The sequence below is a fragment of the Aythya fuligula genome, chromosome 28 (genome assembly GCF_009819795.1).
Source record: "Aythya fuligula isolate bAytFul2 chromosome 28, bAytFul2.pri, whole genome shotgun sequence".
In the NCBI taxonomy this organism is placed as follows: Eukaryota; Metazoa; Chordata; class Aves; order Anseriformes; family Anatidae; genus Aythya; species Aythya fuligula.
Window position 1 is genome coordinate 2925145 of NC_045586.1, and position 19635 is coordinate 2944779.

The 19635-nt window shown below is 58.9% G+C and overlaps 3 protein-coding genes across 3 annotated transcripts; all 3 read left to right on the forward strand.

Annotated features, from left to right (window-relative positions):
* Positions 1 to 2108: 2108 nt before the first annotated feature.
* On the forward strand, positions 2109 to 5887 carry LOC116499592 (methanethiol oxidase-like). The gene is made up of 9 exons (XM_032204342.1): positions 2109 to 2291; positions 2783 to 2903; positions 3395 to 3577; positions 3912 to 4091; positions 4393 to 4467; positions 4635 to 4756; positions 4854 to 4946; positions 5069 to 5187; positions 5725 to 5887. Exons 1-9 carry the CDS (start codon positions 2124 to 2126, stop codon positions 5885 to 5887), a joined length of 1224 nt encoding a protein of 407 aa, XP_032060233.1. The 5' UTR covers positions 2109 to 2123.
* A 2630-nt stretch (positions 5888 to 8517) lies between these two features.
* LOC116499725 (methanethiol oxidase-like) lies at positions 8518 to 13230 on the forward strand. The gene is made up of 11 exons (XM_032204555.1): positions 8518 to 8563; positions 9925 to 10037; positions 10388 to 10573; positions 10740 to 10860; positions 11057 to 11239; positions 11585 to 11763; positions 12226 to 12304; positions 12387 to 12508; positions 12609 to 12701; positions 12865 to 12983; positions 13068 to 13230. Exons 1-11 carry the CDS (start codon positions 8557 to 8559, stop codon positions 13228 to 13230), a joined length of 1365 nt encoding a protein of 454 aa, XP_032060446.1. The 5' UTR covers positions 8518 to 8556.
* A 1279-nt stretch (positions 13231 to 14509) lies between these two features.
* RFX5 (regulatory factor X5) lies at positions 14510 to 19263 on the forward strand. Its single transcript, XM_032204343.1, has 10 exons — positions 14510 to 14556; positions 15071 to 15201; positions 15765 to 15798; positions 16192 to 16274; positions 16435 to 16560; positions 16776 to 16892; positions 17316 to 17397; positions 17700 to 17901; positions 18085 to 18182; positions 18343 to 19263. Exons 2-10 carry the CDS (start codon positions 15083 to 15085, stop codon positions 19261 to 19263), a joined length of 1782 nt encoding a protein of 593 aa, XP_032060234.1. The 5' UTR covers positions 14510 to 14556; positions 15071 to 15082.
* The last annotated feature ends 372 nt before the right edge of the window (positions 19264 to 19635 follow it).

Sequence of the window (19635 nt, forward strand, 5' to 3'; positions counted from 1 at the left end):
GCTGGTGGGGCCAATTATCTAGCTGGGCTTCTCATCCCTCGTGTGGAATTTGCAATCGCTGCACATTTCTATTGCAAGAAGCTGGGCATGGGGGATGGCTTTAATTAGCTTGTGTCTTGGCTGGGCCATGGAGGCCTCCAGAGCCCAAAGAAGTCCCAGTGGAGATGAGCAGGGCCCCAGGATCAGATAGGGGTGGCTTGTGCTTCAGGAAAGGACCTGCATGGACTAGCAGATTTTTCCTCTAGATTGGTGGTTAGCAAGGCGGAAACAAGCCACAGCGCTGGTCTGGCACCTCCCAAACGCTTGGGAACATTCGCTCCTCCCTTGGCAGCCTGCTTTCTGCCCCCCACCCCTTAGTCGTGTATATAAGGGCCCTCCGAGCAGCCCTGGCACTACACGACCCACTCCAGCAAGGCAGACAGCAAGCTGCTCCTCCAGCCCCAGCACCTCTGCTCTTGAGGACAGTGAACCAGAAGGCCTTCAGCATGGGTAAGAAACACTCTGCAGCCTCCCCACAGCAGCTCCGTGCCTTCTTGCTCCATCCTGGCCCTGGCTCCAGCCTCTGCCTGGGGCTGCAGACATCCCACCTTGAAGCCGAGTCCCACTTGTGGACTGGGAGCTTTGTTCCTCTGCAGCGCTGCAGGAAGGTGGGACTGAAGCCTGGGGCTTTGCCTGGCAGGGCACAAAGGTGTCTTTCATCTTGCTACTGGTCTGCTTCCAGGGGCTTAGCTTTGCTCATTCCAACCCCCCTGCCTTGGGCAGGGACATCTCCCACCACACCAGCTTGCTCAAGGCTTCATCCAACCTGGCCTTGAGTACTTCAGGGATGGGGCATCCACAGCTGCTCTGGGCAACCTGTGCCAGTGCCTCACAGCCCTCATAGTGAAGAATTTCTGCCTTATATCTAGTCTGAATATTTGCAAGTAGATGCTGGTCAGAGGTCCCCACTGATGACGAGGGTGGGCGAAGGTCCGCTGGGTGGGATGGAGCCTTTTGAACTGACAGCATTTAAGGACGTGGATGTTTCTCCTTTCACTTTTCTCTTTTTCTCAACTCAGACAGATGCAAACTTCAGTGCTACGACTACCCCGTCTGCCCGGACGTTGTGAAAGGCAAGTCCTCTCAGGAATGTTTGGAAAGGGGGGCGTTTGTCAAAGGGGGGTGTTAGCTTCAGACTGGATGATGACAAAGCCTGAGTCTTTTAGAGACCACCGTTCATTAATTGCATGTGCTTAGTCCCTTCCCTCGGTGGGAGAAAACTGGAGCTGTGCAGTGATCAGTTTGTGTTGTGTTCTCAGCTCTGGGCCAGTAGTGAGCCAGGGCTGGGCAGTTGTCATTGACCAAGGAGGAAGGTTGTAGCTGCAGAAAATGTGGCTTAGTTGTATCTGAGAGTCTGCTGAAGTTTTTTATTTACCTTTACTCTTATTTCATGGCACATTTTAACACAAGTTTTCCATATACCTAGCTCCTAGAGAGGAGCTTGCATATGTGACCTGTACTTACCGAGAAACATGCATCAACCAACCTGACTTCTTGGCCACTGTTGATCTCAACCCCAGATCTCCGTATTACTGCCAGGTACCTGTGCCTACACTGCTTTATTTGCAGTGATGACCAGATGCTTACTGCATGTTTCACAACATGTACTCTATTCTGCTGTCCCGTGTGCCTGACTCTAGCTGAATCTTCTGCATCTCTGTGTCCCAACTCATTTCCAGAGCATCTTTGTGCTTCTATTCAACTTCTGGTTTGAATCTCCTGCCTATGACTGTTCAACAGGGAAAATAGTCCCTAGTGACCCAGGAGAATGAGAGTATCCAGCACTTTCAGCATGTTTCTATTGTACTGCAATTTCAGAGATGCTATAAGGCGCTGAACCAAGCAGTCTGATGTCATGCTAAATGGGAAATCAGCAATTATCTGTCTCTGAAGGATGCTAGGCAGATTCTTTATTTACATCCACTCTTCTTCTTTGAAATGACCTTTACACAGATCTTCTTTGGTGCAGGGAACAGTATTATCACCTCTAAGTTTTTGGATGCATTAATGTCCCCTTTTCTCCCTGCCTCCCTGACTGAACCCTAACTTTGCCTTTGACTGCCTAGGTGATCCACCGCCTGCCCATGCCCAACCTCAAAGACGAGCTGCATTCCTCAGGGTGGAGCGCTGGCTGCGTCTGCTTTGACAATATCACAACAAAAAGGAACAAGCTGATTCTCCCCTGTTTGATTTCTTCCCGTATTTACGTGGTGGATGTGGGTTCACAGTGCCGGGCTCCCAAGCTGTGTAAGGTATGCCTGAGCTGATTCAAAGGCAGCTTTCTGGGAAGGACTTGGGAACTGGTGCTTCTGGAATAATGCACAGGGAAGAAGGTTTTCCTCCTCTTCTTTTCATCCCCCTGATTTTAGAGACCTGGGTCATGGTTCCCCCTCGGCTTTCTCCTTCTCAGGCTGAGGGGAGGCTCCCATCCCCATTTTCTTGCCTTCCCTGTGCCTGTTGCATTCAGGGAGTGTCTAATAACTGGAAGCCATGTAGCACCCCATGCCTGGCCCCCATCCCAAAGAGTAAGGTGGGCAAATAAGCTCTTACAAGTTGCTGCATTCATGTTGTCCTTGTAAAGGAGAGCTCAGTGGCTTCTTCGCTTCTTTCCAAGGATGAGCAAGGCCTAGCAGGTGTGATTTCTTCAAAAGAAAACTCCTGTGAACATCAGAAACCTCACAGGGCAAAGACTCTGCTATATAGTGTGAAATGAGGCTTACATCTGTGTGTCCTCTTTTTCCAGATGATTGAGCCAGTGGATGTCTTCTGGAAGTGCAACAAGGGTCACCTTAGTATAGTTCATAGCCTGCCTAATGGTGATATACTGATTGCCAACATGGGAGATCCAGCTGGCAATGGAAAAGGTATTTTTCCATTAATCATTCCAAAAATGTGATTCTATTAGAAAAATAAGCTTACAAAACACAAACATTCAGAGTGTCAAACAGTAGATGTAGGATAATTTGTGAAAATTCCTAGTCTTTCTTGGCTGCTAAAAGCACAATAACAAGCCACAAGACAGAGGTGCACAGAAGGAACATGAAGAGAAGTGCTAGAGGACATGCTGATCGCCTCTGCAGATTCAAGTATTCCGCCTACCTACTTTAGCATGGGGTTCATTCATCACTCCTTGAGAACAGGGAGGTGGGGTGAGCTCTGCCAACACAGATAATTTGGCCAAAGAATGCACACAAGCAAATGTACAGTTGGGATAATTTTTGAAATTTCAAGAAAATTCTGCATGACACAGATGGGATTGAAGATCTTGGACATTTAATTTGGATATTGCACAAACCATCTTACCTAGTTAGAATTGGAGTGTGTGATCTGTTGTGCATACCCTCTTGCATCACAGGAGGATTTATTGTGCTGGATGGAGAGACCTTTGAGCTGAAAGGTAACTGGGAAAACGAGTGCGAGGCACCCCCAACTGGCTACGACTTCTGGTACCAGCCCCGCCACAACGTTCTCATCAGCTCTGCCGGACTGGTTCCAAAACGTGCGGGGCGTGGATTTAATCCTGATGATTTGAAGAAAGGTGAGAATGGGGATGCAAGCACTGAGCCAGAACTGACCAGGGTCATGGGAGGATGTTGATGCGGTTGCTGAACGGTCCAGAACCGGGGAGAGGGGGCAGGCGGAGTTGTCCCAAAATGGCCCGTTTTACAGGCACTGCCCCAAGGACGTTCATCGTCTCTCCTCAAGACAGGCTGGTTCCTGTTCTCTCCCTCTGCTCCCAAAGCCACTGCATTTTTGCTGCTAATGCTGGGTAGCCGCTGCCGTGGCTGTCCCTGCCAGGGAGCATTTTTAGGTGATAGCGATCTCCGTAGCTCCCCTGCCCTCTCCTGACTCTCGCCTTTCCTCTTCCTCAGGGGTCTTTGGGCGCCGCCTGAACGTGTGGAACTTGTCCTGCCGCACCCTGACCCAGTGCTTTGACCTGGGGGAGGACTCTTTGCCCTTGAGCGTTAAGTTCCTCCACAACCCCGATGCTGCTGAGGGCTATGTCAGCTGTGCCCTGAGTGGCATCATCTACCGCTTCTACAAGACTTGTTGTGAGGCAAGTATTCTGCCAGCAGCCACCAGAAACCCAGGCGTGAAGTAGGCACTGCACCCAGACTCTCTGAATTTAAGAAGCGATTGGACTGTGCGCTTAGGCACATGCTCTAAAATTTTGGGGAGAGCTGTGCGGTGCCAGGAGTTGGACTCGAAGATCCTTAGGGGTCCCTTCCACCTCGAGATATTCTATGATTCTACAATCTGCCTGGCTGTGCAAGTGGGCGAGCGCAGGGGAGGGCTCTGGCCTGAGCAGCCAGGAATGCCCACGGCACGGTGTTTGTGCTCCTTTGCAGAGAGACACCTGGTCAGTAGAGGAGGCGATTCAGATACCAGCCAAGGACGTGTCGGGATGGATTCTCTGCAAGATGCCAGGTTGGTGAGCCCCGAGGTGGAGTTGCCCTTTTCCTCTCGGAGTGTTGCGTTGTGCAGCCTGGCAAAGCCCAGCGGCTGTGCCCTGTAAACCCAATGCACGCCGTGCCAGAGGGGCTGAGTTTTCTGCTGACGCCGCCTCCTCCAGAGTTCTTTTTTCTGTGCCCTAGCTTTCACAGCCGACATGGTCATCTCCTTGGATGACAAATACCTGTATCTCAGCAACTGGCTGCACGGAGACATCCGCCAGTATGACATCTCCAAAACCTGCAAGCCCAGGCTGGTGGGACAGGTAAGGACAGGCAGAGGGGCTTGCAGCGTTGCTTCCTTATCAGTACCTGGTGGTGGTTACAAGACAAACCACACATCTCCCACTGCCTTGCTTCCAGGTGTTTGTGGGAGGCAGCATCCTCAGAGGCGGGCCCGTGACTGTGTGTAGAGATGAAGAGCTGAAGTGCCAGCCGGAGCCCTTGGTGATCAAGGTGAGCTGTGTTAGGAGGGGAGGCAGCCATTGTGCTCTGCTTCTCTGCTCTGCTGCCTCTGCTTTTGCTTGTCTGCTGAGAGAAAGAGGCCCTGACATCACTGCTCTCTGTTGTGCCTCCAGTGCAAGAGGGTGTATGGTGGCCCTTGTAAGATGCAGCTCAGCTTGGATGGCAAGAGGCTGTACGTCACCAACTCCTTCTACAGCACGTGGGACAAGCAGTTCTACCCGAACGTGGTCAGGTAGGAGATCTGGGGGAGGAAAGGGGCCTCTTTTGCAAGGCCTCCTTGCTAGAAGTGGGGAAGGTGCCTCACCCGGGGGACTGCAAGGAATCCCTTGCGCTTGCTCTTGTTGAATTGCACACGCAATTGTCTCCCATGCACCTCTGAACCTGCTCCCTGTGTGGTGCTGCAGTGGCAGGGCTTGGCTTGGGAGCGCGTACGTTGATCGGCCTTGCAGGTGGAGTGAATCCATCTGTGGGTCTCTCAGAGCCAGGCCACGGCTCTGCTCCACCAGAGGCGTTTTGGTTTAGTAACGATGACCTCCAACACAAAGGCAAGCTGCAGCCTGTCTGTCACATCATGCCTGGCGGTTTACTCGCCTCCGGTGAGAATTCAGCACGGAGCCATGGGTGCTGGTGTTAGCCACTGCTGGGAGTGAGCCTCTGCTGTCTTCTCTGTGGAGAAGACAAGATGTCAGGGAGAATGCCTCCACCTCATGAAGGGCATGAAGGGCCCCGTGTGCTTGTCTGTAATACCTGCTCTCTCACCCCCCTGCAGGGAAGGCTCTGTCATGCTGCAGATTGATGTGGACACTGAGAAAGGAGGCCTGACCGTGAACAAGAACTTCCTGGTGGATTTCGGAAAGGAACCCAATGGGCCTTGCCTTGCCCATTCTATCCGCTTCCCTTGCGGAGATTCCACCTCCGACATCTTGGCCTAGACGCCATCGCCTAGACTCCCTTCTCGCTGATCTGAGTTGCTGTTCTTCATCCAGGTCATTCCTGGACAGTTTTTCTTTGGTGCAAGAGCACTTGAGGCTTGCTTGTGGCATGCTTGGGTCAGTATTGTATTACAGCCAAAGGAGCAAGTAGTGCTTTAATCTGAAAAGAGGTGCCTGTTTCCTGACACTGGTTTGCTCTTGTGTTCTGCTTTAAACACAAATAAAATTGTTCTTTGCATCACCTAGATCTTCACGTGTCTTACTTCATTGAACCTTTCTATAAGATTATCAGCAGTGGTTAATGATAAGGTTGACATTTGGGAAATCACTTCTACAGGATCACTGGATCACCTTTTGGTGCCAATCCTGAGGAGCTGTGGGCCAGCAGCCTTCCATGAGAGAGGGCATTAGTGTTAGAGCTTGCTGATTTTCTGGTCTGCACCTGGGGTGAGCACTGGCAGGGACAGGGCAGCAACTTGCTGCTAAAGATGTGCCTGTAGAGGCTGAGAGCCTGCTGCACTGCCCGTGAGAGTGAGCCTGCAGACACTCAGCTCTGCAGCCAGAAGCAGCAGCAGACACTGACTAAGTTAGATGTGTCATGGGGAAAACTGTTACTCTGCTCCTGCCCTCCTTCCAGCCTGCAAATTAACATCCCACAGTAAACATTCGTCCTGCAATTAAAAGAAACCCAGTCCTCATTTTTCATTTTTCCTCGTGATTAACATCTGCAACCTCGTAAAATTATTTCTGTGGTTGGAAATGCAAGCACTTGCCCATCTCTCATGAGGGGCACCCCATGGGGAAACTCAGGACAGTGCTTCTAGCAGAGAATCAGAGGAGAGGAGCTGCCTGCTTTCTCTTTGTGGCTAAAAGCCCTTGTTTTGAATTTCACAAGAACATATGTACTACAGAGCGCAGCCACAGCCATGTCCTCTTCCCCGTGGGAAGGGAGGAGATTCTGGTAGCTCTGAAATAGCTTCCCTGCACGATCCCAGTGCTGAAAGACGCTGAAGGCTGCCCCAGTACCTCCCACACCCCGGGGCATGTGGATCCTCCCCTTGGTGTCCTTTTCACACCATGCTGCTCCCCATCCCACTCCCTATATATTTGAACCCTGCAGAGCTGCGTCTCCTCACTCGACTGGCTCCTACTAGGCAGCATGCAGGCAGGATCACCTCCTTCTGCTTCTCACCAGCAGGTGAAATCCTCCAGCACGGCCTCCAGCACCGGTAAGAGATCTCTTGCGTGGCTGCAGCTTGCTCTCAAGAGGAGCAGGCTTGGGGCTGTTTGGTGGCCGGCTGCCTACTGGCTGTGGGCTCAGCTCTGGAGCCTCCAAAACTCACCCTGAGCTGGGTCTTGAGGTTTTATTACTGTGACACCCAGACAGCATAAAGTAGAAAGATGTGTGGGGATGAGCGTGGTGTCTTCTCTGCCAGGAGAGCATTTCTTTTTTCAAGCTACTATAAGTGCCAGAAAGTGTTTAGGCAGACTGATGATTAAATGCCTTCTAACTATTTTTATTTAATTTATTCCCATTATATTCACCTGCAACACACTGTGCTCGTTACAATCAGCCATACCATGACAGGGAGTCCTCAGTGCAAAGTTTGGGTTTAATGGGGCTTTTCCTGCAGGGCTAATATGAGGGGAAGGAGGAAGAAAGGCAGCATGGTGGTACCACAGTGCTTCAGGTCGGAGCAGGGACCTGCATGCTGGTGTCCTGTGCTCTCTGCAGAACGTGATGTCCTCAGGGACTGCAGGAGAAAACCTTAAAAAACAAACAAGAAACCGAGTCAGCAAAGCTGAGTAGTAGAGTTTAGCTGCAGGTTTCCTCCCTCTCCTCAGGCTTGCCATCATAAATGGGGAAAAGGGATCCTTTTGGAGGTGGTGGTTGTTTCCTAACAAGCTCTCGTCCCCCTGCACTAAGGACGCTTTCCTTGACTGTTTTGAAGTCTGTTGGAGGGTGAGGCTGGATGGGTTCGAAGCACCCAGAGACCAGCAGCAGGACGGGGCTGGGGCTGGCGTGGAGGCTGATGTCTCCAGCCCTGAATGCTGTGGGAGCAGGGGCTTCGTGTGGGAAGCTCAGCACTCACGCCCCCGGGCAAGGCACTGCAGAGGGGGGCAGAGTGGAGAGAAGCAGCTTTGAGCCCCGTACCTTTCTGCACTAGATTTGTATGGCACCTCTCCTATGGAGGCAGGCTGAGGGAGCTGGGGGTGCTGAGCCTGGAGAAGAGAAGACTCCAGGGAGACTCAGAGCAGCCTGCCAGTCCCTAAAGGGGGCTACAGGAAAGCTGGGGAGAGACTCTGTCAGGGAGTGCAGTGGGGGCATCGGGGTAGCAGCTTGAAGCAGAAGAGGGCAGGTTTGGCTCAGATACCAGGAAGAAATTCTTTACTCCAAGGGTGCTGAGGCACTGGAGCATGTTGCCAAGAAAAGCTGTGGGTGCCCCATCCCTGGGGTGGCCCAAGGCCTGCTGAATGGGGCTTTGGGCAGCCTGGTTTGGGAGAGGTGTCCCTGTCCGTGGAGGAGGGGGGAATATTAGATGATCTTTAAGGTCCCTTCCAACACAAACCATTCTGATTCTGTGATCTAATTGCTGTTTGTTTCTGTTCTTCTCGATTCAGAAAGGTGTGGAGCGTGTGGCCCTGGCTTCGCCTCTCCTCTGGATGCGATGAAAGGCAAGTCCAAAATCCAGGGCTCTCAGGGAAGAGCCCTGTGCTGTCTGTGATTTAGGTGGAGATTAGAACAATGCCTTCAAAGAGGCGTTATCAATTAACTCCGTCCGCCAAAGAGGCTCCCCAGCAAGCGTTGGGGAAGCAAAGAAGTGAAAGTTTTGCATCTGGCCTGTCCCAGGGCCAAACTCCAATTGCATAATGACAGCTTGGTCTCAGAACAAACCTTCTTAGGCTTCATAGTGGCTTGGGATGGGTCATAACTTGCATCAAAGTCACCCGTGGCTTCACTGTTCAAAACCAAATGGGATTTAATTTTCTCAGAGGCAACCACACCATATAGGCCCATGACACCACTGCTGGGAGCTCAATGCTCTTGGATCTCCAGGGAGTAGAGAAGGCTGGGGAAGAAGGGGGCACCCTTCCTCTTTCTTTTTTTCCAGGCACCCTCAGGAACACAGCACCACGCTCTGCTCCTGATGGCTGGCATTCTGACGGGACAGAGCCTCCTGTAGCGAAAACCAGCCTCACAGGCTTGCAGGCTGCTTGTTCAGGCACTTTGCCTTTTGTTCGCATTGCCAAAACACTAGTGCTCTCATGTGAAGGGACCAATGAAAGCATTGACTGCTGCTATCCTTCCCTTAATCCTCCTCTCCAGTGCTTAGCAAGCACATCTTTGAAACCTTAGACAGCTCTGGAGCTTGATCCTGGTCTGTGATTCCTGTCCCTGAAACATCTTTGAACAAAGCAAACACCAGTGAAGAGCTGAGTCTTTAAAACATGCCTGGATGTTGGCAGGGCTGAATGGTGATTTGAGTTAATAGTAAATAGCATAAACCCCACTGACTCTGCTACTCTGGCAGATTCTCTCGGGACTTTTGATACCCAGGTTCTATCTGGTTGCTGAATAACCCTGGCACCAAAAATCTCTTCAATGTGGACATCAAGCTGGTCAGGCTCACAGGCAGGTGATAAAAAGCTCCTTGGGATGCCTGGGGAGGTGAATTAGGCTCTGCGCTCTGACTGTGCCCTGAACCCTGGCTTTTGGTTCCCTGGCAGCTGCAAGGATGGGGTCCCTGGGTGCCTGGCAGCTGCCCTCGAACCCAAGGCTGACGCAGACACCGCTGTTACGAAAGCTCATAAAGGTGTCATGTTGTAAAGGCGGCTGTTGTCTGCTTTGGATCAGTGACGGAGGTCCCAGGTCACCTCTCCCTGTCCCCACCTCCTCTTCCTCAGCATTTCTCAGACCTGTTCTTCCTCCTGCTTTGCTTTGGCAGCACTTTCTGACACGGCCAGAGACTCCTGCAGGGTGTTCATTCTGCCCAGTGCTTCCTGCTGATGCTCGTGCAACATTTCTGTCTTGAAAGGGCCCCGGGAGGAGATATTATACGTGCCCTGCATCTACAGGAACACCGGCAGGAACAAACCTGACTTTCTGGCCACTGTGGATGTCAATCCCGAATCTCCAAACTATTGCCAGGTACCGAGCGCCTCATCTCTGTGCTAAGCTGGTGGCCGCACACCAGCCAAGGGAAACAGCTCAGTGCAAGCCCTCCCTCACATTCTCCAAAGCTGCAGGCCCGGTACCGAAGGCTGGTGCCTACCCAGCTCTTCCTCAGACTCTGAGCCTTCCTGAGCTTAGGAGATGTAAGGAAAACCCCCTTCGTGTACCATCCTTGGCTCCCTTGTGCACCAGCACACCCCCGCTGCAGAGTTAGGCTTGCCTGAGGCTTCCTGACCCCATCCATGGCAGTCTGCAATGCTCTGAGCTCCCGGGTCCGATCCATTGGAGTCCTGCGTCCCGGTGTGAGCAGGAATGGCCCTTTGCAGGTGATCCACCGCCTGCCTATGCCCAACCTGGGGGACGAGCTGCACCACTCCGGCTGGAACACCTGCAGCAGCTGCTTCGGGGACACCACCAAGAAGAGGAACCGCCTGATCCTCCCCAGCCTGATCTCCTCCCGCATCTACGTGGTGGATGTAGGAACCGACCCGCGAGCTCCCAGGCTTTTTAAGGTACCCTGGAGGTGGTGCCACGTGCTGGCTCGCCTGCTCAGCGTCTGCGGCAGGACAGTGGGGCAGCTCCCACCCATCCGTGGTCGCACCAGCCCCCCACACCCCTGTGCAGCAGGCACCGTCTTGCCCGCATAGGAGAGGTGACGGAGCCTGTGAACTCCCACAGGTTGTCAACCCAGAGGACGTCTTCTGGAAGTGTAACCTGGGCTACCCCCACACCTCCCACTGCCTGGGCAGCGGTGAAATCATGATCAGCACCCTGGGAGACCCGGCCGGCAATGGGAAAGGTATGGGTCATGCCAGTGCCCCGGGAGAGGGTGCCAGGACAGGAGGAGCAGCGCTGGCATCCAGCGCTGTCCTGGAGCCTCCACCAGGCTGGTCTGCGATGCCTTGATCTGCCTATTGCTGTTTGTCTTACAGCACTCCAAGGGGGTAATCCGGGTGATTTCCTCACCGCCAGGGCATGTTTGTTTTTTGCTTCAGGTGGCTTTATTCTGCTGGATGGAGAGACCTTTGAGATCAAGGGGAACTGGGAGAAGGGGGACAAGAGCCCCCCGATGGGTTATGACTTCTGGTACCAGCCGCGCCACAATGTCTTGATCAGCACTGAATGGGGAGTCCCGAAATGCCTGGGATATGGGTTTGACCCAAACGATCTGAAGAAAGGTGAGGAAACTTCTGTTTAGGCACTCCAGGAGGGAGATGCTGAGCAGGGCTGCAGTGAAGCCCCATTTCAACTCTGTCATGAGTGAGCACTGACCATCTAACAGACCCAGATAAGATTGTCCAAACAGTTTGCTTGCAAAACTGATTTCACACCAGTTCCCAGAGGTCACACCGATTTTACAAAGCCTCAAAAGAGAGCCCCAAAAGCGACCACTGCTGCTGGTGCAGAGCCCACAGGGCCGCCTCTGCACTGAGGTGGGGCTGAGCCCCCCTGGGGCCGTGGCACCTCAGCCGGAGTCCCTGCGCCTCACAGCGTCCCCTCCGCCCCCCCTTGCCCCCTCGCAGGGCGCTACGGACGCCGCCTCAACGTGTGGGACTGGACCACTCACACCTATGTCCAGGCCATCGACGTGGGCGAGGACGCGGCGCCCCTGGAGATTCGCTTCCTCCACAACCCGGACGCCGCTGAGGGGTTCGTGGGGTGCACCATCAGCAGCGCCATCCACCGCTTCTACAGGACCGAGGTACCGCTGCCCTGGGAGGGCAAGGGGCGGCGGGCAGGGGGTGCTGGGTACGTGGCAATCTCACCGGAGGACCTGTTCTGACTAGCAGTAGTTTATGCTGAGGTGATTTAATTCAGAGGAGGTTTATTTATACCTTTGTTGTGGATTTACAATAGCTCGAGCAATGTTCCTTCTTGGTGTCTGTTGTGTGTAAAAACAATCCGGGTGAGGAGAACCTCTGCCACCCAACCAGTTAATCCAGCTGGAAGGTCGGACAGATTTTTGGCCCCCAAAACCCTTCCTCATGCCCCAGAGCCCGTCCTTGCGGTTGCTCCGCAGAGCCAGAGATGAGGTTTCCTGCAGCCCACCAAGCAGCCCCAGAGATGGGAGCTGGTGGACATGCACGCGGCATCCACCCCCGGTCAGGTCTTATCCTGCCTCTGCCCTGCGCACTGAGCCCTCAGGCCATGCTCTGTCCCGCAGCGAGGAGACTGGGCGGCCGAGAAGGTGATCCAAGTCCCCAGCAAGAAGGTGGAGGGGTGGCTGCTCCCGGACATGCCAAGTGAGTGTGTCCCCGTTAGCCGCGGTGCAGCCTCCTGCCCGGGGCTGCCACAGGTGTACAACTCTGCCATCCCCTTCCCAAGGCTTCATCACCGACATCCTCATCTCGCTGGACGACAGGTTCCTCTACTTCAGCAACTGGCTGCACGGAGACGTCCGCCAGTACGACATCTCCGACACCCGCAGGCCCAGGCTGGTGGGACAGGTGAGGCAGCACCGGCGTGCCCCGCCACTTCTGCCCCGGCTCGGGGTGGGAGCAGCCCCGCTTCCCCAGCTCGGCCACCCTGAGCTCCGCTCTCCTGCAGGTCTTCGTGGGTGGCAGCATCACCAAGGGAGGGACCGTGACTGTGTGTGGGGACGAGGAGCTGCAGAGCCAGCCGGAGCCCTTTGTCATCCAGGTGAGCTCAGCTTCGTCCTGTCCCACCTCCGCCCTCAGCCTCCAGGCACGGGTGGTGGGGGCAAGCCCGGGGAGCAGGTCCCAGTGCTTCTGCTCCTGCGGCCCGGCCTGAAGCAGGTGAAGGCGTCCCCTGCTCACCTCATCCTCCCCTCCACCTACTGCAGGGCAGGAGGGTGTCGGGGGGGCCCCAGATGATCCAGCTCAGCCTGGATGGGAAGCGGCTGTACGTCACCACGTCCCTCTACAGCGCCTGGGACCGGCAGTTCTACCCGCAGCTCATCAGGTGGGGGAATCTGGGTGAATTTCGGCAGCCACGGGGATGGGGGAGGCAAGGATCCCCCCTGACCCCGCTCCCACCCCTCCACAGGGACGGCTCTGTCATGCTGCAGCTCGATGTGGACACAGAGAAGGGTGGCCTGACCGTCAACCAGAACTTCTTGGTGGATTTTGGGAAGGAGCCGGGCGGGCCCTGCCTGGCGCACGAGATCCGCTACCCCGGCGGGGACTGCACCTCCGACATCTGGGTGTAGCAGCCCCAGGGCTGGCACGCAGCCACCCTCCACTTCCTACACTTCTTTCCCCTCTCATGGATGCTCTCCCCAAATCTCGGCTTTGCCAGTGGCCTGACGTCCCGCAGTGCCTTCGACACTTAGGGCACAATGGGATGGCAAACCTGGAGATCCCGCTGCTGTCCTTGTTCAAAAGCCCTCCTCCCTGCCAGTGCCACCAGAATCCCACATCCTGCACCCTACATCTCACATCCTGCACCTGCACCCTGCATCCTGCATTCCCTGTTCTGCATCCTGCATCTCACATCTTGCACCCTGCATCCCACATCCCCTATCCCGCATTTCACATCCCACATCTGACATCCTGCACCCCCTATCTTGCATGCGGCTTCCCACACCCTGCATCCTGTATCCCGCATCCCATGTCTCGCATCCTGCCAGCAGCCCCAGCAGCCCGTTCCTGGAGCACGACAGACACTTGCACGCTGCGCTGCTGCCCCCAGAACGCCTCAGTGCCAAAAATCCCAAGGCACAGAAGAGGATGAAGTGATCATCCCCTCAGTGCCCCATGGCTGGGCACTGCTGAAATAAAACAGAAGTCTCTGCGCTGCAGCTCACCTCATCTCTAATTGCTTTAAGTCGCTGTTTTCAGGAGTCTGAGGGAGTCAGGGCTGCTCCACAGGTAACCCTTCCTGAACAGGGAGCAGGAGCCCCCTGGGCAGCTCCTTCCCCAGGGGGGGAGGCTGCTGCTGTGTGCACAGTGCTGCACGCACTGCTCACACATGCATTGTGTGCACGCTGCACCCAGTGCCCAGCACACGCACAGCTCACACACGTTGCAAACTCACACTACAAACATGGTGCACGCAGGCGCTTTGTGCACACGTGCATACATTGCATGTACATATGCACCGTGCGCACTGCACACCAGTGCATGCACACGCACTACCTGCACGCGCACGGTGCATGCACGCGCCCCACCTGCACGCACACACCCACACTGCGCGCGGACTGCACGCGCCCAAACTCCTTTACCCTCGTGCTTCCTCCCCCGGTCCCGCCAATCAGGAGCCTGTTACTAGGCAGACTTCACCTCTCGCTGCCACTCAGGAGACGGGGCCCGCTTGTATCCGGGTAGGAAAGCCGGATCGTCCAATCGCATTTCAAGCGGGCGCAGTATCCGGGCAGACCTGCCGGGCCGCAGCCAATCGGAAAAAAGCGGCCGGCGGGCGCGGCGGGCGCGGCCCGGCGGGGCGCAGCGCAGCACTTTCGGTTCCTGTTGCGCGCGGGGTCGCGGCACGTGGCGGGGGCGGCCCCGGGAGCGGAGCGGGCCCGGAGCGCCCCGAGGTGGGTGGGGGGGGCCGGGACGGGCCGGGCCGGGCGCTGCCCCCCGGTGTCGCTGTGCCCGGGGACCTCCCCTCGCCGTGTCCCCGGAGCCCGGGTGCTGCCCGCCAGGGGGCTCCCGGTGCGCCGGGTCCCCGCGTGCCCGGCCCCGGTCCCCGTGTCCCTGCCCCTGGGGTCCCCTGGGGTCCCCTGGCCCCGGGACCTGCCCTTCCCGCTGTCCCCTGACCCCGGGTGCTGCCCTCCTCGCGTCCCCTGTCGCTCCCTGTCCCCTGGGGTCCCCCACCCTTGGGGCTCTGCGGGGCGAGGGGGGCTCCTCGTGTCCCCCCGGGCATCCCTGGCCCCTGCCAGGCCGGGGGGGCTGGGGACAGCCGCTGCCCCTGCAGCCCCCCCCGGGGCCCTTGCCCGGACGGGGCCCGGCACCTTCAGAGCAGGACGGGGGGACCGAGGGTACCGGGGGGGGTGCGTGGTTCTGGAGGGGCTTCCTTCCCTCGCTGAATTTTTGGTTGCCCCCCGCCAGGAGCCCGATGCCATGGCTGACGAGGAGCCGAGCGCCCCAGCTGCCAGGAAGGGAAGTTCCTCGCCCAGCACCTCCCGGAGCAGCACCACGGAGCCCAGCACGCTGCTGCAGAAGCTGCGGAGCACCATCTCGTAAGGGCCAGGCTTGCTCGTACCCGGGCAGCTCGTCCCGTTAGTCCGACCCTTCCGACAGCGGTGCCATTTAATCAGGCTGATTAATTGGCAGCCCCAGGGACCGGAGGGACGAGCGGCGCGGTGCCGTGCAGCTCCCTGCCTTAGCGCTGCGGGCGGCACGGCCCCAGGCGCGCACTGCTTGGTCCCTGCGCTGCTGGCGGTGTTTGTGCCTGGTTCGGGTGGAAAAAACAATGTGGAATTTCACAGTAGCATGGGCTGGTCCACTAGGAGCACGCGGGCCATCGGGTAATGCCCACCCTGCCCTCCCCAGGATCAGGGTGGAGCACGCAGCACCTACGGGCAGGGGCTGAGGGTCTGGTGGGGCTGCGGGTGCTCAGCGGGTCCTGGAGCATCGCATACAGGCAGCCTTCGGCTCTCGGTACCGCTGTGCACGGGGCTGAGGCTGCCCTGCTCGGGAGCTGTGCAGGAGCTGGGTGGGAGCAGGCGGGTTGAGAAAGGGGCTGTGGCTCGGTGGTGGTGTCCTGCCCTGCCCTAACGCCTTCTGTCTCTGTCCCGTGCAGCAAATCCGTGCAGAACAAAGTGGACTCCATCCTGGTGAGTGCCTCTGCGGGATGTGGCACTGAGGGTGGGCAAAAGCTGTGCCCCCCCCTTTTCTGGTGGGCTCCCACCCCTCATCTGGCTGAGCTGGACCCTGGGTTCTGCCGGATCCCCCATCCCCTTGGGTCGGGATCTGCCTGCAGGGAGCTGCACGGGTTGACCCCTTCCAGTCCCCTGAGTTCTGCCCTGCTCCACACGGCTGCATTCATCCTGCTGCCTCGTGGGCAGGCTGCATCGGCCCTCACCAGATGCTTGGGTTTAAACCCCCCATGAGTTACTGCCAGGAAGGGTAACGGGAGCGCTGCCTGCATCAGCTGGTCCTGTTCTGGATCCTCAACCTCTCTTTGTCTCTGGTCCGTTTTCCCCTCCCTCCGGACCCTTTGACCGTAGCAAGATGTCCAGAAGTTTTCAGACAACGACAAACTCTACCTCTACCTCCAGCTGCCATCCGGGCCCAGCCTGGGGGAGAAAAGGTGGGTGCTGGAGCGAGCTGGGGCTGTGTTTGGGGCTTGGCTGGGAGAGCAGGGGCCGGCGGGCTGGCGGTGGGAGGTGGCCGCAGCTCTGCCTTCTCCTGGCCTGCTTCTGCTGCTTTTCTGCTAATTCGGCGCTCGTCTCGTGTTCCCCGGGGAGCAGCAGTAGCCTGGACCTGAGCTCACTGAGCACAGCCGAGTACATGCACGCGTGCAACTGGATCCGGAACCACCTGGAGGAGCACACGGACACCTGCCTGCCCAAGCAGGACGTCTATGATGCCTACAAGTGAGCGCGGGGACAGGCCTGGCACAAGGAGCGGCTGGCCCCGGGACTGGGCTGGCACGGCAGAGCCCCAGGGGGGGGTTCGGAGGGCAGCGGGTACCCGGGTGTGTTTGGGATCAGCCCTGCCCAGCACTGAGCAGGGGAGGAGTGGACGTGTGGGGAGGGCAGCGAGGGCTCGGGGACGTTCCCCTGCAGCTCTGTCTCTGCCTCTCCCTTAGGCAATACTGCGATAACCTCTGCTGCCGCCCTCTGAGCACCGCCAATTTTGGGAAGATCATCCGGGAGATCTTCCCAAACATCAAAGCCAGAAGGCTGGGAGGCCGAGGACAATCAAAATATCCTTCCATGTGCCCCGCTGGCCGGGGAGGCCCTGGGAACCGGTCCCCGTGGCAGCAGCAGTCGAACTGGTGGCAAGAGCTGCTTGGTCTCCAGTCACTCCCATTTACGAGTCCGTGCACAAGATGGTGTTCTGTAGCTTCTGAGAGGGGCTGGTTCCTGTTTTTTCAGCTCCTGAAGTTTCAGCTTGGTTACCCGAGGGCAGCTTGGAGCTGCCGCATCCCTTCCATGCACCCCGCTGGACTGGGAGCAGCGCGGGTTGGCGCGGGGCCGGACGCTGCCCCGAGTCAGAGACGAGCCCAGACCCTTTCGGCAGTGCCAGGGGGCGATGGCGTGAGCCCTGCAGCCGCATCCCTCCGAGCCGTAACCCGTGGCCTCTCGCGGCTGTATTGTGTGGCTGACAGCCCTTAACCTTGCCAAACGTACTGCTACAGCGGGATCCGGAGGAAGACGGTGGTCAGCCTGCCGCCCCTGCCCAGCCTGGATCTCAAAGTTACGGAGACTGTAAGTCCTCGGGCGCCTCGGCTCGAGCTTTGCCAGCCCAGTTCAGGCAGGGGAGCGAACCCCGCTCGTTAGATCTAACGAAGGCAAGGGGCAGAGGGGTGTCCTCTGCGTTCCCATGGGCTGTGGGGCGAGCGAGGCTGGGAGGAGGTTCTGCTCTGTCCCCTGAGCCTCCTGAAGGGCAGACGAGGTACGTGCCTGCCCGTGCAGGCTTGTGACCTGCTGGGGTGTCCGGATCAGGCCCTGTGTGCACCTGGGGAGTCCTGGCCTGGGCCGGGGAGGCTCACGGCTTGTCCTGCCGGCAGCAGTCGGAGCTGACGGACCTGGTGCAGTCCTACAACAGCGAGGTGATGGAGGCGGCCTGCGCCCTGACCTGTGACTGGGCCGAGAAGATCCTCAAGCGCTCGTTCAACAACATCGTGGAGGTGGCCCAGTTCCTCATCCAGCAGCACATCATCAGCTCGCGCTCAGCCCGGGCCGACCTGGTCATGGCCATGGTGGTCTCAGGTGGGTCTGTGGGGGGGGAGGGAGCTCCTGGCACCCCCCAGAGCCCCCTGGGGACCCCCGAGGGGCGCGGTGGCCCAGGGAATGGGTTTCCCCCACGGGTGTGGGGGAGCACAGAGGTGGCTGGGTGCTGTCCCCCTTCCGTTGGGGTTTGTCCCTGCCTCATCCCCTGCTGTGTGTCTGCAGAGAGCACAGAGAAGCTCCACCGTGACGGTCGGTCCCCGCTGGCGGCCAAGAAGAACGGCCTGGAAGCTTCAGAGAGCGGCGACAGGAGCCAGGGGCAGGTGAGGGCCTGAGCGTGCCCGTCAGGAGCCAGGAGGCCGGGGTGCCCGTCTTGCCATGGGTGCTCAGTCTCAGGAAGCAGCAGGGACGCCGTGGGAGCAGCCCAGGCCAGCACGAGGCTGCTGCCACATCTCTTGGCTCACACCTCTTTCCTGCTTGCAGAGCAAGAAGGAGAGCAGCCCCAAGGCCTCCGTCCCGCCACGGCCCGAGAAGAAGAAGCTTCCAGAGCCCCCCCGGCCGGCGAGCAGCCCCCAGGTGAACGCCCTGGTCGCCCGCCTGCCCCTGCTCCTGCCCCGCATCCAGCCCGGGGACAGACTGGTGGCTCCCGGGCCCACGGCCGTGCGCTCCTCCCCACCCGTGCTGGCCCCCAAGCTCACGGCCGCCCCCCTGGCGGGCACGGTCAAGGTGGCCCTGCCGCTGCCGGTGGGCTCGGTGGGCTCAGCGTCCCCGGCGCTGCCCCTGGGGCTGGCCCCGGGGACGAACGGGGCGGCGGGGCTGCTGAGCCAGCAAGCGGCCGTGCCCGTGCTCAACATGCTGCTGCCCGGCGTGGGGGGCCCCGGCGCCGAGACCCCCCCAGCGCCCCGCAGCGCGGGGACCGACGGCCCCGGCCCGCAGGACTCGCAGCGCCCCAAGGTCGCCAAGCGGCCCCCGGAGCCCCCGGGAGCTGCGGCCGGGGCCACGCCGCAGAAGCGGAGACGGGGGCGGCCCCGCAAGCGGCCGGAGGAGGGGGGCGCGGGGGGGGCCCCGGCGGAGCAGGAGCAGGCGCGGGGGGCCCCGGGGGCGGCGGAGGAGGCGGCGAAGCCTCACGGCGGAGCGGCCGCGGGGCCCGGAGGTGCCGCCGCCACCGGGGACCGGCTCGGGGCCGTCCCGGTCACCGGGGGGGAGGAGGAGGAGGAGGAGGAGGAGGAAGCCGGCCCCCCCCGTGCTGACACCGGGGCCGTCGAGGGGCCCCCCCCGCCGCGCGGTGACGGGCACAGGGCGGGGGCGGCCCCCGCGGCACGGGGCGGCCCCGGGCTCCCGGGGGGCTCCCCAAGGGGGGGTTCCCCGGGGGGGGCCGGGCTCTGCGCGCCCCCCAACACCTAGAACCGGGGCTGGGCCCCGCCACCCGCCCCCCCCCCGCCATTAAAAGCCGTGTACAGCCGCCCGTCCGTCTGTCTGTCCGTCTGTCCGGGACCGGGCTGGGGGGGGGGACCGGGAGGCACCGGGCTGGGGGGGGGGGGTGGGAGCCGTCGGGGCCGCGCCTCGGGTCCCCCAAGAGGGGCGGTGCCAAAGGGGGTGGGGCTCCATTAGACCTCGCCCTACTCTGCATCAGGCCCCGCCCCTCCCGGAGCTGGGCCCCGCCCCCTCCACTCTCGGGGCGCCGCCGGGCCGCCAGGGGGCGCGCTCGGCCCCGCCCCGCCGCGCTCGGCCCCGCCCCCTCGGCCCGGGCAGCCCGGGGCCGCCGGGGCCTGCGCC

What these genes read in the sequence shown, in the direction of transcription:
- LOC116499592 (XM_032204342.1), top strand. Translation starts at nt 2,124, where the DNA reads ATGCCCAACCTCAAAGACGAGCTGCATTCCTCAGGGTGGAGCGCTGGC. An exon ending in GGGCTCCCAAGCTGTGTAAG is followed by an intron (nt 2,292 to 2,782) that starts GTATGCCTGAGC and finishes CTCTTTTTCCAG; the next exon opens with ATGATTGAGCCAGTGGATGT. An exon ending in CCGCTTCTACAAGACTTGTT is followed by an intron (nt 4,092 to 4,392) that starts GTGAGGCAAGTA and finishes CTTTGCAGAGAG; the next exon opens with ACACCTGGTCAGTAGAGGAG.
- LOC116499725 (XM_032204555.1), top strand. An exon ending in AATCTCCAAACTATTGCCAG is followed by an intron (nt 10,038 to 10,387) that starts GTACCGAGCGCC and finishes GGCCCTTTGCAG; the next exon opens with GTGATCCACCGCCTGCCTAT. An exon ending in ACCGCTTCTACAGGACCGAG is followed by an intron (nt 11,764 to 12,225) that starts GTACCGCTGCCC and finishes TCTGTCCCGCAG; the next exon opens with CGAGGAGACTGGGCGGCCGA.
- RFX5 (XM_032204343.1), top strand. Translation starts at nt 15,083, where the DNA reads ATGGCTGACGAGGAGCCGAGCGCCCCAGCTGCCAGGAAGGGAAGTTCC. An exon ending in GACGTCTATGATGCCTACAA is followed by an intron (nt 16,561 to 16,775) that starts GTGAGCGCGGGG and finishes CCTCTCCCTTAG; the next exon opens with GCAATACTGCGATAACCTCT. An exon ending in GGAGGCCGAGGACAATCAAA is followed by an intron (nt 16,893 to 17,315) that starts ATATCCTTCCAT and finishes ACCTTGCCAAAC; the next exon opens with GTACTGCTACAGCGGGATCC.